At 45.4% G+C, this 14,375-nt stretch overlaps 1 protein-coding gene across 1 annotated transcript in view; it reads right to left on the bottom strand.

Annotated features, from left to right (window-relative positions):
• MAP3K5 (mitogen-activated protein kinase kinase kinase 5) overlaps nucleotides 1–14,375 on the bottom strand; it is a 368,573-nt gene that overhangs the window by 64,444 nt on the left and 289,754 nt on the right. Inside the window, exons 20-22 of the mRNA XM_063917408.1 lie at nucleotides 13,951–14,128; nucleotides 12,950–12,970; nucleotides 11,774–11,951 (exon numbers count right to left, since the gene is read on the bottom strand). Coding sequence (XP_063773478.1) covers nucleotides 11,774–11,951; nucleotides 12,950–12,970; nucleotides 13,951–14,128 — 377 coding nt within the window. The remainder of the gene's footprint in view (nucleotides 1–11,773; nucleotides 11,952–12,949; nucleotides 12,971–13,950; nucleotides 14,129–14,375) is intronic.

The raw sequence follows: 14,375 nt of genomic DNA on the forward strand, positions 1-14,375 counted from the left end.
AGAGCTGGAAGCCTTCCTGGCTCTGCTGCTAGGCTGCCGGGTCCCGCCGGAAGCCGCACTGAACAACCGGAAGTTGCGTTGCCGCAACGCTCCGCTTCTTCCTATGTCCTGTGCGGTCTCAACGGCCGCTCCACTCGCCGGCCGGTGAGGAGTCTTGTGGATGTAGTTTGCGGTGATGTGCTGGCAGGCTTGAGGTGTTTGCATGGATCTGTTTACAACGCGTTTCGGCCGCAAATGGTCTTCTTCAAGGATTCAGAGTGCTGTCCCATGGGGTTCTTTTATTGGTCTTTCTGACCAATCGTATGCGGTGGGTGTGGTTCCAAATGAGTGAGTGATGTTGTGGTGGGTGTGGTTCCAAATGGGTGAGTGATGTTGTGGTGGGTGTGGTTCCAAATGGGTGATTGATGTTTCCATGGAAATGCTTCACTTCGTGCATCTGTTCATTTCAAACAGTAGTGTGCCAGACTTTTTTGCTTTTATGGTATGGTGTTTGATGACAACATGTATGTCCCATATATAGATAGTGGTTTCTTGGTCATATGTATCAACATACATGAATAGTTCTACGGTTAAGTAAAGATATCATTTTCTACAAACATATCACATTTGCATATGTATTCATGTCTATGTATAAGTGGATATGGGTGTCTGGTTTTCCAATGTCCGATAGTGTGCTCCCACCTGTAGTAATTATTTGGCTAGTATGCTGTTATTAAAGTCAATGTTGAGACCTGTCGGTGCCATGGATTTGAGATTAAAGATCCATTTTAATTCGTTCCTATCCAGTGTTTTATTGAAATCCCCACCTCTCCAATTTCTGAGTGGTTTCTCTATTGCTATGAAGAACAAAGTGGTGGGATTTGCCTCATGTGCTTCTTTGTAGTGTTTTGATACGCTGTGGTTCTCATATCCAATTTTGATGTTTCTTATATGTTCATATATCCTATTTTTTAAACGTCTTATGGTTCTGCCTATATATTCTAGCCCACACGGGCATCTCAGTAAGTATATCACCCCCTTACGTTCACATGAGACTTCATGTTTGATTTTGAATGACTCATTTATCGTGGAGGAGTGGAATTCCTCTATTCTCTTTGTGGTGGTCTTGTGTGTGATCTTGCAGCCTGAGCATTTGCCACAATATTGAAAGCCCGTATGATGTTCTGTGTACGGTAACGTAGTTTGTACCTTTGCTGATGGTTTGAGATGGTTCCTTACCAATTTCTGCTTAATGTCAGGGGTTTTCCTGTAGACTATGTGTGGTCTGTTATCCAAGATTTTATTGAGGTCCTCATCTTTCCTTAGTATACTCCAATGTGTTTGCAATGTCTTCACTATTTGTTTGGCTGCTCTGTTATATTGGGTTATGAAGTAGGTCCTCTCTCCTGGGGAATTCCGTGTTTTGGTTTTGTCCTGTAGCAGTGTTGGTCTGTCTAAGTGTAATGTTTCTGCAAATGCTTTGTCTACCAGTTCGGGGGCGTATTTCTTTTCCAAGAATTGGTCCCCCAGCTGTTTCCCTTGTGTCTTAAAATCACCCACATCTGAGCAATTTCTCCTAATTCTCATGAATTGCCCCTTAGGTATGTTTTGAAGCCATGTGTTGTGGTGTCCACTGGTTGCTAGGATGTAACTGTTGACATCCACATCCTTCCTGAATGTTTTTGTCTGTAATGAATTGTCTTTAATGAAGATCTCTAAATCCAGAAATTCAACCTTCTCCTTGCTAGTGTGAGTTGTGAATGTGAGATTCCTGTCATTGTTATTCATGTGTTGAATGAATGAATTCAGGGAGTCCTGTGTCCCTTTCCAGATGAAAATTATGTCATCAATGTAGCGCCGCCATAGGACGAGGTTGGCGCCAAAGTCATGCCCTCTCCATATGCTCTCTTCCTCCCATTTGCCCATGAAGAGGTTGGCATAACTTGGTGCCACCCTCGATCCCATGGCGGTCCCGATCATCTGCAGGTAGTAGGTGTCGTTGAACCACACATAGTTATGGTTCAGTATGAATTCGGTAGCTGTGACAATAAAATCAGTTTGTTCTGGATCCAGAGTTCCGTCTGTAGAAAATGTTTTATGCTTTCAAGCCCTTGGTTGTGTGCAATTATTGTGTATAGTGGTGTCACGTCACTGGTCGCCAGCCAGTAATCTTGTTGCCACTCTACCGTCTGTAATGTTTTAATTATGTCCGTGGTATCCCGTATGTATGATGGCAGGTTTTTGACTCTTAAGAACGTGTCTATATATTGTGAGAGGTTTAAGGTGAGTGAGTTGATTCCTGAGATAATTGGGCGTCCGGGAGGGTTTGACTGATGTTTGTGGATCTTAGGGAGGTAGTAAAATACGGGAATGACTGGGTGGTTGTTGGATAGAAATTGAATTTTTTGTTTGTTCAATATACCTAATTCCTGTCCTTGTTTGAGGAATTGATCCAGTTCTCTTTTGTATGTCTGGGTTGGGTCAGTTGGTAGTGTCCGGTATATGTGTCTGTGTCTCCCAGGATTCTCAATGATTCCTGAATGTAGTCTGTTTTGTTCAGGACAACTATACCCCCCCACCCCCCTTTGCTGGCTTAATTATTATGTCCTTGTTTTTCTCCAGATCTCTCAGTGCCTTGGTTTCATTATTGGTGAGGTTATTGCGTCTATGTGTTCGTGTCCTTATGTTCTCCTGATCCAATTTGTCTAAGTCCTCCGTCACGAGGGCTTTAAAAGTTTTAATGTAGTGATTTTTGAGGTGGCTGGGGTAAAATGTGGACTGGGGCCTATGTAGTGTGTGGGTGTATTTGTCCATGTCCCTGTCATTGGCATTTCTGATAACTGGATTACTAGCAAAATATTTCTTCAGTGTCAGTTTTCTTATGAATGTCTGGACATCACAGTATACATCGAATTTGTTAGGTTGTTTGGTAGGTGCGAACTTGAGCCCTTTGTTCAGTACTGTTTTGTGATGTTCCGTAAATTCCATTTGACTGAGATTAAAGATGTTGGTACTGTTTATTTTTGGTTCAATGTTTGGTTGTCCCTTTGTTTTGCCTTTTTTGGCGTTCTGCCCTCCCCTACATCCTCGTCTGACTCTGTGTCCCTCCTTTTCTTTTTTGTGTTCACCCCTGCTAATGTTTTGGTTCCGCAGACCTGTTCGTCTGCACCCCATTCTAAAAAAGGAGCAGCGTGTTCCCTCAAATTGTTTGTGTGTGATGCTTCTGGAATGTTTATTTATTTGGTTGTCGTGTCAGTGGTCTTGGTCTGTGGTATGACTGTCAATGATGTACCCTCAATGTCCGACTCCCTTGTGGTATGGTATGTTCTCTGTGTGGTTACCCAACCATGGTCGAAGGAGAGTCTTGCTAATTGTTCGTAGTCTAGGTCCTCTTCAATGTCGTAGACAGAGAAGGATGTGTCAGAATCACTTGTCGACCTTGTGCTTGTTGTTGAAACTGGTGTGTTTGTTCTCTGTGTTATTTCTTTCGATGTATTGTGGATTTTGTTCATGTATTGCTGATAAGTCAGTCCAGTGTTCTTGTAGAGATGTCCCTTCGTAATGGTAGGTTTTCTCTTATGTTTGTAATGGTCCTTATTTAGTTTGTGATTCCCAGGCTTGGTTAGTATGGCTGTTCTGTGTTTGTTGTGTTCCTTATGTATCTTTGGTGATTTGTATTTGTCTTTGTGTTTCTTAGTTTTGTTGTTACTTTGTTGTCTACCTCTTAGTATTTTCTTTAGTTTGGATTATAAGAGGTTGTTTTCTTTATTGACCAACCTCTTCTGTGTTATATTTTCTATGTCTGCAAAACCTGGTTCTTGTCTCATTTGTTCCAGGGATTTGTATGCGTCTTGTATTTGCACCTCTAGGGTGGCTAGATCCTCTATGTGTTTCTTGTTAATCAGTTCTATCAGATCTCGTGAACAATTGTGTAGAATGATATTCCACTCCTCTGCGAATTTCTGGTCATCTAAATGGTGTGTTGGTCTTTTTTTAAATCTCAGACCCTTCGGAATTAGGTTGTTAGTGGTATACCAATCGAGTGCTTGTTTGTCCCACCATATTCTGGTTTCCTTTTGTATAAGTTTCTCTAGGTGATTGTAATCCTCATAGAAAGTGGATGGTGGGATTGTGGGTATTTTACCATCTAATGTGAGATATTCGGTCCTAGCCCTATCTAGTCTAGTGTTTCTTATATCTAGGATGCCCATTCGCTAGCGATGTTGAAGATACTGTTTACGTGCAGCTCGATGCTTTGGACTTTTTCGATTATGGAATCAAGGGGTTTGCGTGGAGCGCACAGTGTGTGTATCTTGTTTAAGGGGGCTGCTGGTATCTGAAGAGTTGTCCAGACTTTAAGGCTAGTGTTATTGTACAGGTTTTGGATACCTGCGCTCACCCTCTATTTGGTGTTTGTATGTGAGAAATAATGTATCTCTATGATCTGTAAATACCTTTATAAGTCACAATGCTTAGTATAACAGATGGTACAATAATTCATATATAATAGATGATATTGTGATTACACATAAATGCCCTTATTTGCAATAATAACATGCATATTGTGTGAACATCCGATGTATAGGGAAAATAAACACAAGATGAAATAAAATATGGTATTGCCACGTGATGAATATCCTAAAGAAAAGTCTTGTGAGAAAAGGAGTGTCTTTGTTCCAGATATATGAGTCAATCTTTATCTGAAGGGATTTCCTTTCCCCTCAGTGTGCGTCTAAGCAGTGTGCCCAGAGGCGGTTCTTTGTCAATAATTGATCGTAGGTGGAGGTCGTGTTCTGGGAGGCCGGCGTCCCGGCCTGCCAGGTGCAACTTACCCTCACGATGTGATGTTTAGTTCTCTTTGTTCACTCTCTGGTGAGTGATGATGTGGCCGCTTGCGCTGTTTCCGTCCCCGGTGGTGCTCCTCAGCAGACAGAGCTGGAAGCCTTCCTGGCTCTGCTGCTAGGCTGCCGGGTCCCGTCGGAAGCCGCAATTAACAACCGGAAGTTGCATTGCCGCAACGCTCCGCTTCTTCCTATGTCCTGTGCGGTCTCAACGGCCGCTCCACTCGCCGGCCGGCGAAGAGTCTTGTGGATTTAGTTTGCGGTGATGTGCTGGCAGGCTTGAGGTGTTTGCATGAATCTGTTTCCAACGCGTTTTGGCCGCAAATGGCTGTCCCATGGGGTTCTTTTATTGGTCTTTCTGACCTATCGTATGCCCCTCCTCCAGACCCCAGTTAGAGAAACTGTGCCCAGAGGAGACGGACAGTACGAGGAAAGGATTTTTGTTAATCCAAGGGCAAGATTCATACCAGCCAACACCATTCACACCGTATAACTTGTAATATACTAACCAGTTAACAGTATGAAAACAACATAGCATCAGTCCGAGACCGATGAAACTATAACATAACCCTTTAGTAAGCAAAACTATATACAAGTCTTGCAGAAGTAGTCCGCACTTGGGACGGGCGCCCAGCATCCTCTACGGACTACGAGAAAAGATTTACCGGTAGGTTTAAAATCTTATTTTCTCTTACGTCCTAGAGGATGCTGGGGACTCCGTAAGGACCATGGGGATTATACCAAAGCTCCCAAACGGGCGGGAGAGTGCGGATGACTCTGCAGCACCGATTGAGCACACAGGAGGTCCTCCTCAGCCAGGGTATCAAACTTATAGAATTTTGCAAAGGTGTTTGAACCCGACCAAGTAGCAGCTCGGCACAGCTGTAGCGCCGAGACCCCTCGGGCAGCCGCCCAAGAAGAGCCCACCTTCCTAGTGGAATGGGCCTTGACCGATTTTGGTAACGGCAATCCAGCCATAGAATACGCCTGCTGAAACGTGTTACAGATCCAGCAAGCAATAGTCTGCTTTGAAGCAGGAGCGCCAACCTTGTTGGCTGCATACAGGACAAACAGTGCTTCTGTTTTTCTGACTCTAGCCGTTCTGGCCCTGTAAATTTTCAAAGCCCTGTCCACATCAAGGGACTCGGAATCCTCCAAGTCTCGCGTAGCCACAGGCACCACAATAGGTTGGTTCATATGAAAAGACAACACCACCTTAGGCAAAAATTGAGGACGGGTCCGCAATTCCGCTCTATCCATATGGAAAACCAGATGGGGGGCTTTTATGAGACAAAGCCGCCAATTCCGACACTCGCCTAGCCGAAGCCAAGGCTAACAACATGACCACCTTCCAAGTGAGATATTTTAACTCCACCGTTTTAAGTGGTTCAAACCAGTGCGACTTAAGGAAACTCAACACCACATTAAAGGTCCCAAGGCGCCACCGGAGGTACAAAAGGAGGCTGAATATGCAGCACTCCCTTCACAAAAGTCTGTACTTCTGGGAGAGTAGCTAATTCCTTCTGAAAGAAAATGGATAAGGCCGAAATCTGAACCTTAATGGAGCCTAATTTTAGGCCCAAATTCACTCGTTTGTAGGAAGTGAAGGAAACGGCCCAGATGGAATTCTTCCGTAGGAGCATTCCTGGTCTCACACCAAGAAACATACTTTCCCCATATACGGTGATAATGTTTAGCTGTCACGTCCTTCCTAGCCTTTATCAGAGTAGGAATGACCTCATCCTGAATGCCCTTTTTCCGCTAGGATCCGGCGTTCAACCGCCATGCCGTCAAACGCAGCCGCGGTAAGTCTTGGAACAGACAGGGCCCCTGTTGCAACAGGTCCTGCCTTAGAGGAAGAGGCCACGGATCTTCTGTGAGCATCTCCTGCAGATCCGGATACCAGGCCCTTCGCGGCCAATCTGGAACAATGAGAATTGTCTGTACTCCTCTTTTCCTTATTATTCTCAACACCTTTGGGATGAGAGGAAGAGGAGGAAACACATAAACCGACTGAAACACCCACGGTGTCACTAGGGCGTCCACCGCTACCGCCTGAGGGTCTCTTGACCTGGCGCAATACCTCTGTAGCTTTTTGTTGAGGCGGGACGCCATCATGTCTATCTGGGGCAGTCCCCACTGACTTGCAATCTGTGCGAAGACTTCCTGATGAAGTCCCCACTCTCCTGGATGCAGGTCGTGCCTGCTGAGGAAGTCTGCTTCCCAGTTGTCCACTCCCGGAATGAACACTGCTGACAGTGCGCTTACATGATTTTCCGCCAGGCGAAGAATCCTGGTGGCTTCCGCCATTGCCACTCTGCTCCTTGTGCCGCCTTGGCGGTTTACATGAGCCACTGCGGTGATGTTGTCTGACTGAATCAGAACTGGTAGGTCGCGAAGTAAGGTCTCTGCTTGACGAAGGGCGTTGTATATGGCCCTCAGCTCACGGACGTTGATGTGAAGACAAGTCTCTTGACTTGTCCAAAGTCCTTGGAAGTTTCTTCCCTGCGTGACTGCTCCCCAACCTCAGAGGCTCGCGTCCGTGGTCACTAGAACCCAGTCCTGAATGCCGAACCTGCGGCCCTCTAGAAGGTGAGCCCTCTGTAGCCACCACAGGAGAGATACCCTGGCCCTGGGGGACAGGGCAATCAACTGATGAATCTGTAGATGTGACCCAGACCACTTGTCCAGTAGGTCCCATTGGAAGGTCCTCGCATGGAACCTACCGAAGGGAATGGTCTTGTACGATGCCACCATCTTCCCAGGACTCGAGTGCAGTGATGCACTGACACCTGTTTTGGCTTCAATAGGTTTCTGACCAGGGTCATGAGTTCCTGAGCCTTTTCTATCGGAAGATAAACCCTTTTCTGGTCCGTATCCAGAATCATGTCCAAGAAGGTCAGACGAGTCGTAGGAACCAACTGCGACTTCGAGATATTGAGAATCCAGCCGTGTTGCTGTAACACTTTCAGTGAAAGTGACACGCTGCTCAGCAACTGCTCTCTTGATCTCGCTTTTATGAGGAGATCGTCCAAGTACGGGATAATTGTGACACCCTGCTTGCGCAGGAGCACTATCATTTCCGCCATTACCTTGGTGAAAATCCTCGGGGCCGTGGAAAGCCCAAACGGCAACGTCTGAAATTGGTAATAACAATCCTGTACCGCAAATCTCAGGTACGCCTGATGAGGTGGATATATGTGAACATGAAGGTATGCATCCTTTATGTCCAGGGATACCATAAAATCCCCCCCTTCCAGGCTGGCGATAACCGCTCTGAGCAATTCCATTTTGAACTTGAACCTTTTCAAGTATAGGTTCAGGGATTCTAAATTTAAAATGGGTCTGACCAAACCGTCCAGTTTCGGGACTACAAACAGGGTTGAGTAATATCCCCTCCCTTGTTATAGTGGACCACCACCTGTTGAAGATACAATTTGTGAATTGCATTTAACACTAACTCCCTTTCTGGGGGAGAAGCCGGCAGGGCCGATTTGAAAAAGCAGCGAGGAGGCACATCTTCGAATTCCAGCTTGTAACCCTGAGAAACAATTTCTATTGCCCAGGGATCAACCTGTGAGTGAACTCAGATGTGGCTGAAAAGTCGAAGACGTGCCCCCACTGGGGCGGACTCCCTTAGCGGAGCCCCAGCGTCATGCGGTGGATTTTGTAGAGGCCGGGGAGGACTTCTGTTCATGGGAACTAGCTGTGTTGTGCAGTTTTCCCCCTCTGCCCTTACCTCTGGCAAGAAAGGACGCACTTCGTACTTTCTTGTTTCTCTGTGACCGAAAGGACTGCATTTGTTAATGTGGCCCTTTCTTAGGCTGTGAGGGAATATAAGGCAAAAAATTGGATTTACCAGCTGTAGCTGTGGAGACCAGGTCCGAGAGACCTTCTCCAAACAATTCCTCACCCTTGTAAGGTAATACCTCCATATGCCTTTTTGAGTCGGCATCACCTGTCCATTGCCGGATCCATAGGACTCGTCTAGCAGAAATCGACATAGCGTTGACTCTAGAACCCAGTAAACCAATGTCTCTTTGAGCATCTCTCATATATAAGACAGCATCTTTTATATGTCCTAGGGTCAATAAGATGGTATCCTTATCCAGGGTCTCAATCTCCGCTGATAAGGTATCTGCCCACGCTGCTACAGCGCTACAAACCCAAGCCGACGCAATAGCCGGTCTGAGTAAAGTACCAGAATGTGTGTAAATGGACTTCAAAATAACCTCCTGCTTGCGATCAGCAGGATCCCTTAGGGTAGCCGTATCTTGGGATGGCAGCGCTACCTTTTTGTCCACCCTAGGGGAGGATTCCCACCGTATCCTGTCCTTTGCCGGGAAAGGATACGCCATAAGAATCCTTTTGGGAATCTGCAGTTTTTTGTCTGGAGATTCCCACGCTTTTTTACACAACTCGTTCAGCTCATGAGAAGGGGGAAAGGTTACCTCAGGTTTCTTTCCCTTATACATATGTACCCTCGTGTCAGGGACAGGGGGTTCCTCTGTGATATGCAAAACATATTTTATTGCAATAATCATATATCGAATACATTTAGCCAATTTTGGCTGTAACTTTGCATCATCGTAGTCGACACTGGAGTCAGAATCCGTGTCGGTATCAGTGTTTACTATTTGGGATAGTGGGCGCTTTTGAGAACCCGAAGGTCCCTGCGACATAGGGACAGACATGGGTTGACTCCCTGGCTGTTCCCTAGCCTCAGATTTGTCTAATCTTTTGTGCAATAAATTCACATTAGCACTTAAAACATTCCACATATCCATCCAGTCAGGTGTCGGCGTTGTCGACGGAGACACCACATTAATTTGCTCCACCTCCTCCCTAGGAGAGCCTTCTACCTCAGACATGTCGACAAACGCGTACCGACACACCACACACACACACACACACACAGGGAATACTCGTATCTGAAGACAGTTCCCCCACAAGGCCCTTTGGAGAGACAGAGAGAGAGTATGCCAGCACACACCCAGCGCTAATGACCCAGGAAAAAACACACAATATGTTTACCCAGATAGCGCTGTAATCTGTATATTGCGCCAATTATGTGCCCCCCCTTCTTTAAAACCCTCGTTCATCGTGGATAAGCAGGGGAGAGTCCGGGGAGCTTCCTCTCAGCGCTGTGCTGTGGAGAAAATGGCGCTGGTGAGTGCTGAGGAAGAAGCCCTGCCCCCTCGGCGGCGGGCTTCTGTCCCGCTCAAATATCGAAAAACCTGGCTGGGGCTCTTTATATATACAGTGCCCAGCTGTATATATACACACATTTGCCAGAAAAAGAGGTTTTATTGCTGCCCAGGGCGCCCCCCCCCCCTGCGCCCTGCACCCTTACAGTGACTGCCGTTTGTGTGTGCTGTGTGGGAGCAATGGCGCACAGCTTTACTGCTGTGCGTTACCTCAGTGAAGATCTGAAGTCTTCTGCCGCCTCTGAAGTCTTCTTTCTTCTCATACTCACCCGGCTTCTATCTTCCGGCTCTGCGAGGAGGACGGCAGCGCGGCTCTGGGACGGACGGCGAGGGTGAGACCTGCGTACCGATCCCTCTGGAGCTAATGGTGTCCAGTAGCCTAAGAAACAGAGCCTAACATTAAAGCAGGTCTGTTTCTCTCCCCTCAGTCCCTCGATGCAGGGAGTCTGTTGCCAGCAGGCTCCCTGAAAATAAAAAACCTAACAAATATACTTTCTTTCAGGAAACTCAGGAGAGTTCCCTGTAATGCACCCAGTCTTCTCTGGGCACAGTAGTAAACTGGGAGGAGGGGCATAGAGGGAGGAGCCAGTGCGCACCCATACCTAAAGTTCTTTCTTAAAGTGCCCATGTCTCCTGCGGAGCCCGTCTATCCCCATGGTCCTTACGTAGTCCCCAACATCCTCTAGGACGTAAGAGAAATAAAGATCGCTAGTGGCTTTCGGAGTTAAATAGATAGAGCCCGGGGACTAAATTATCCGCTAATTGGATAACAACTTAAGGGGGGAATTCAATTACCCCCAGTCAGTGACTGCGGGTAATTGTCAGCGCTGGGGGCTAATCAATTATCCATAGTAAACTAGCATGAGCTGCTGCTTTTTGGGAATAATGTTTCTCCTGCCTCAGGCAAAAGAAACAAATCCCCGAAAAACAGTCCCGTTTCACTGAACCTGTGTGTTTTCGAGAGAATGCATTTTTTCGAGTGGCCAAATTGGATAGGCCGGAAAAATAAAATAAAATACAGAGTAAACATCAGGAAACATTGCAAAATCCTTTCAATCTCAATGTTTATGCTCTCCGAACTGAATTCCCCGGACTAGTCTACATCTGGCGTGGGGAACCTTATTTCTGCCAAGAGCGATTTGGATATTTTTCCAACATCATTCGCGGGCCATTTTTTAGACGTCCCCCCTCAATGCCCGCTCTCTACTAGGAAAGTGGGCGTGGCCTTACACATAATGCCAACATTAGTGCTCCTTACACATAATGGCCACAGTAATAGCTGCTCACACATACTGCCCCGAGTAATGACAGACACACAATGCCCCAGTATAGTGCCAGCAGGGCACTTTCCACCATTGCAGGACAGATACCATCCAGACTCCTGCACACCGCTGGTCCAGGTCCTGAATCCGCTCCGCACCGCAACACAGCCATTCCTCCCACCCAGAGCAGAGCAGACCTCTCTCTCCAAAGCTGCCGCATATCTCCTGGAGCAATCTGCCGAGCACTGCATCATGGGAGATGTCGTTTTCTCACACTGTACACTGAATACAGTACAGTGTGTGAGAAAACGACATCTCCCATGATGCCATGCGCAGCGGACGGTTTTACACTCGCCAGCTGCCTTAGCTGGGCCCCCGGGATGGTCAAAATGCTTTTCCGGGCTGGAGGTTCCCACCCCTGGTCTACATGCATTACTCCATGTAAAGTTCATATTCTTGAGGCCTTATAAAACTCAGCACTCACCCAAGGAATAAACTTCTTTGAGTTTTCCCCTCCTTGTCTATGCAAGATTTAGCTCTTGTTTTAAATGAGAAAGGCTCTGATCTTAAGTCTGTGTCTGGTGAAACTGATCCATAGTCACTGCTACTGCTTGTATCTTCCACCATCACTGGCACTGGCAATGATATACTTCTCAGATATTCTGAATAGGAAGAAACAGTACAAATAAACCATTCCTCTTTGTACATGTGCTGAATGACATTTACATTCACCTCAATTGAACACCGCATTTTGTTGCAACTGTATCATTAAAATAAAAGACCCTCTTGTAATTTGAAGAAAAAACAAAAATCATTGTAAAAAAGCTTGGCAAAAAAACACCCCAATAACATGTTCTAATATATAAGAAAATTAAATAGTCATGTACAACTGTATGCCCTACAGTGTGCTGCCCACACACCTACTTTGCACTGCTCTATTTACAGTAAATTAATTATTAACAGCAGATATATACAGTTATGGCCTGAGATGCCACAAGGAGCATTATGGGGTTGCTCCAAGGTAGGTAGCTCTTAGCTTAGACATATTGTAGTAAGGAGCCATTATCATGTGGCTCCTTGCTGGTTAATCTTAGACCCAGATTGGGGTAATGGAGGTGTGAGGTGTGGTGCCTCTGGACTGGCTGAGCTGGATGGCTTTAGTGTGGCATACCTTTACATTCTATTAACACTTTTCACTTACTAAATTTTTTAACACTTTCTCTATTTTAATTACATTTCATTTTTGTATCACCTTCTCTATAGCTTCGGCTTCCTAAATACTAATTTATTAACACTATAGTTTTTTTCACTGGTATGCTGCCCTGGGCTTTCTGGCTTATGCTGGTGTTTTGGGGTGCCACACCCTGCACCCAGATATAGCGCTAGAGACCCCAAATATACAGAGACGCCTTGATGGGGCTTATTCACACATTTGCGCAAATATGTGTAACGAAGATCTCTGAATTCCAATATTATGAGGGATTTATATCTGGTTACTGTTATCATTCAGGGTGCTGGAGGAAACAATGTCTCTTTTTTTCTTTCTTAGAAACACCCCTCCCTTTCGAGCACCTGAATCATATCATTAAGCTGATTGAGCATCTACCATTATATATATATATATACAGTTATGTGTGATAGCGTTAATATGGAGTCTTACCATTTGATGCTGGAGAGAGGGCTGTGAGGAAATAAACAAAATAAATTAAATGTATAATAAAACAACTTGTATACACAATGAAGAATCATGTTTAAGGCAACATATAATCTACTCCTCCAAAATCCCAGCATGCTTCAATGTGCACATTAAAACAGGTGATGTCATTTGCCTACATGGGGGCTGATTCAGAGTCACATGCTATTGCGCTGTATCAGCTCAGACGTTAATGCAAATGTTCACTTGTATCAGACGTACCAACCTTATATCTGCTTGTGAAAGTAGACATCACTAACAGCATTTATACCAGTCCTATCCCTTGTGTAAGAGAACCTTCTGAAATCAGATGGATCTCTGCATAAGTTCACCTTTGAATAGACCGCAATTCCATCAATACGCCCAAGGAACGCTTGTCTCATGTGACAACGCCCCTTTACCAACCAGCTACACTCATTTAACTTCAAGTGGAGAAGGGGCTGAGATGTAAACAATTCTAAATCACCAGTCCTTACTTAAAGTTATGTATGCAGGCTTAGACGGAAGCACAGTTATTGTTAACTACAAAATTTGTCATTGATTTAGTTATGCAATGCCAAGAAGTTCTGAAAACGAGTGGATACAACTCAATTAGGGAAAGAACGGTGGTGTACAACTCTGCAGTTTTCTGCCCATTTACACTTATAGGATGTAGTTATGTCTCAACCAGGCATTATTCCCACTCGTAGGTGTCCACGACACCCATAAAGTGGGAATAGAACCTGTGGCATTGCGCAAAACTCCCCCCCCCCCCCCCCCCCCCCCACCGCCTGCATTCCGCCGCTGGGTCCCGTTGTCTGTAACACATACTAAACCCACACTTACATGGAACAGGTAGTTTTGTGCACCACATGAAAAGCTTCAGGAAATAGGCTTTTATATGCGGTCATTGTTTGCAAGTTCTAGCACGTTATCCACTCTTTATGCAAATTTCAGTGACGTAAACAGAAATATTGGTAATTAATTACCGGATAGTTTAAGCTGGGACTTTCGTTTCCTACTGGAGACCCTCAAGAAATCATCCATAAGTAACTCAACAGCAGTAGCTCGTTTCACTGGGTCTGGCTCAAAACACAGCAGTAGAAAAGCCTTAGCCTCTGCCGACATGGATTCGGGTATTTCTGGATGGATTTTAAACATGCCAACCTGTGGCACAGAACACAATATAATACAATAAATGAACAGACCTGCATAAGATTTAAGAATTTCTCAAACAAAAATGAATAAGTTGATAGTGAAATGGTGTGGTTTCCATCACTTACTATATGGCTGCCCAAAAACGCAGAGATTTAGACAGTACATTTGGCAGTCTTAAAATAAATTGTGTATATCAGCCCAAACTGGCCTTCATGTTCATCAAAGCGGACTGGGATGGGGAAGACGGCAACTGGCA

This window comes from Pseudophryne corroboree, chromosome 4 (genome assembly GCF_028390025.1).
Source record: "Pseudophryne corroboree isolate aPseCor3 chromosome 4, aPseCor3.hap2, whole genome shotgun sequence".
Lineage (NCBI taxonomy): Eukaryota > Metazoa > Chordata > Amphibia > Anura > Myobatrachidae > Pseudophryne > Pseudophryne corroboree.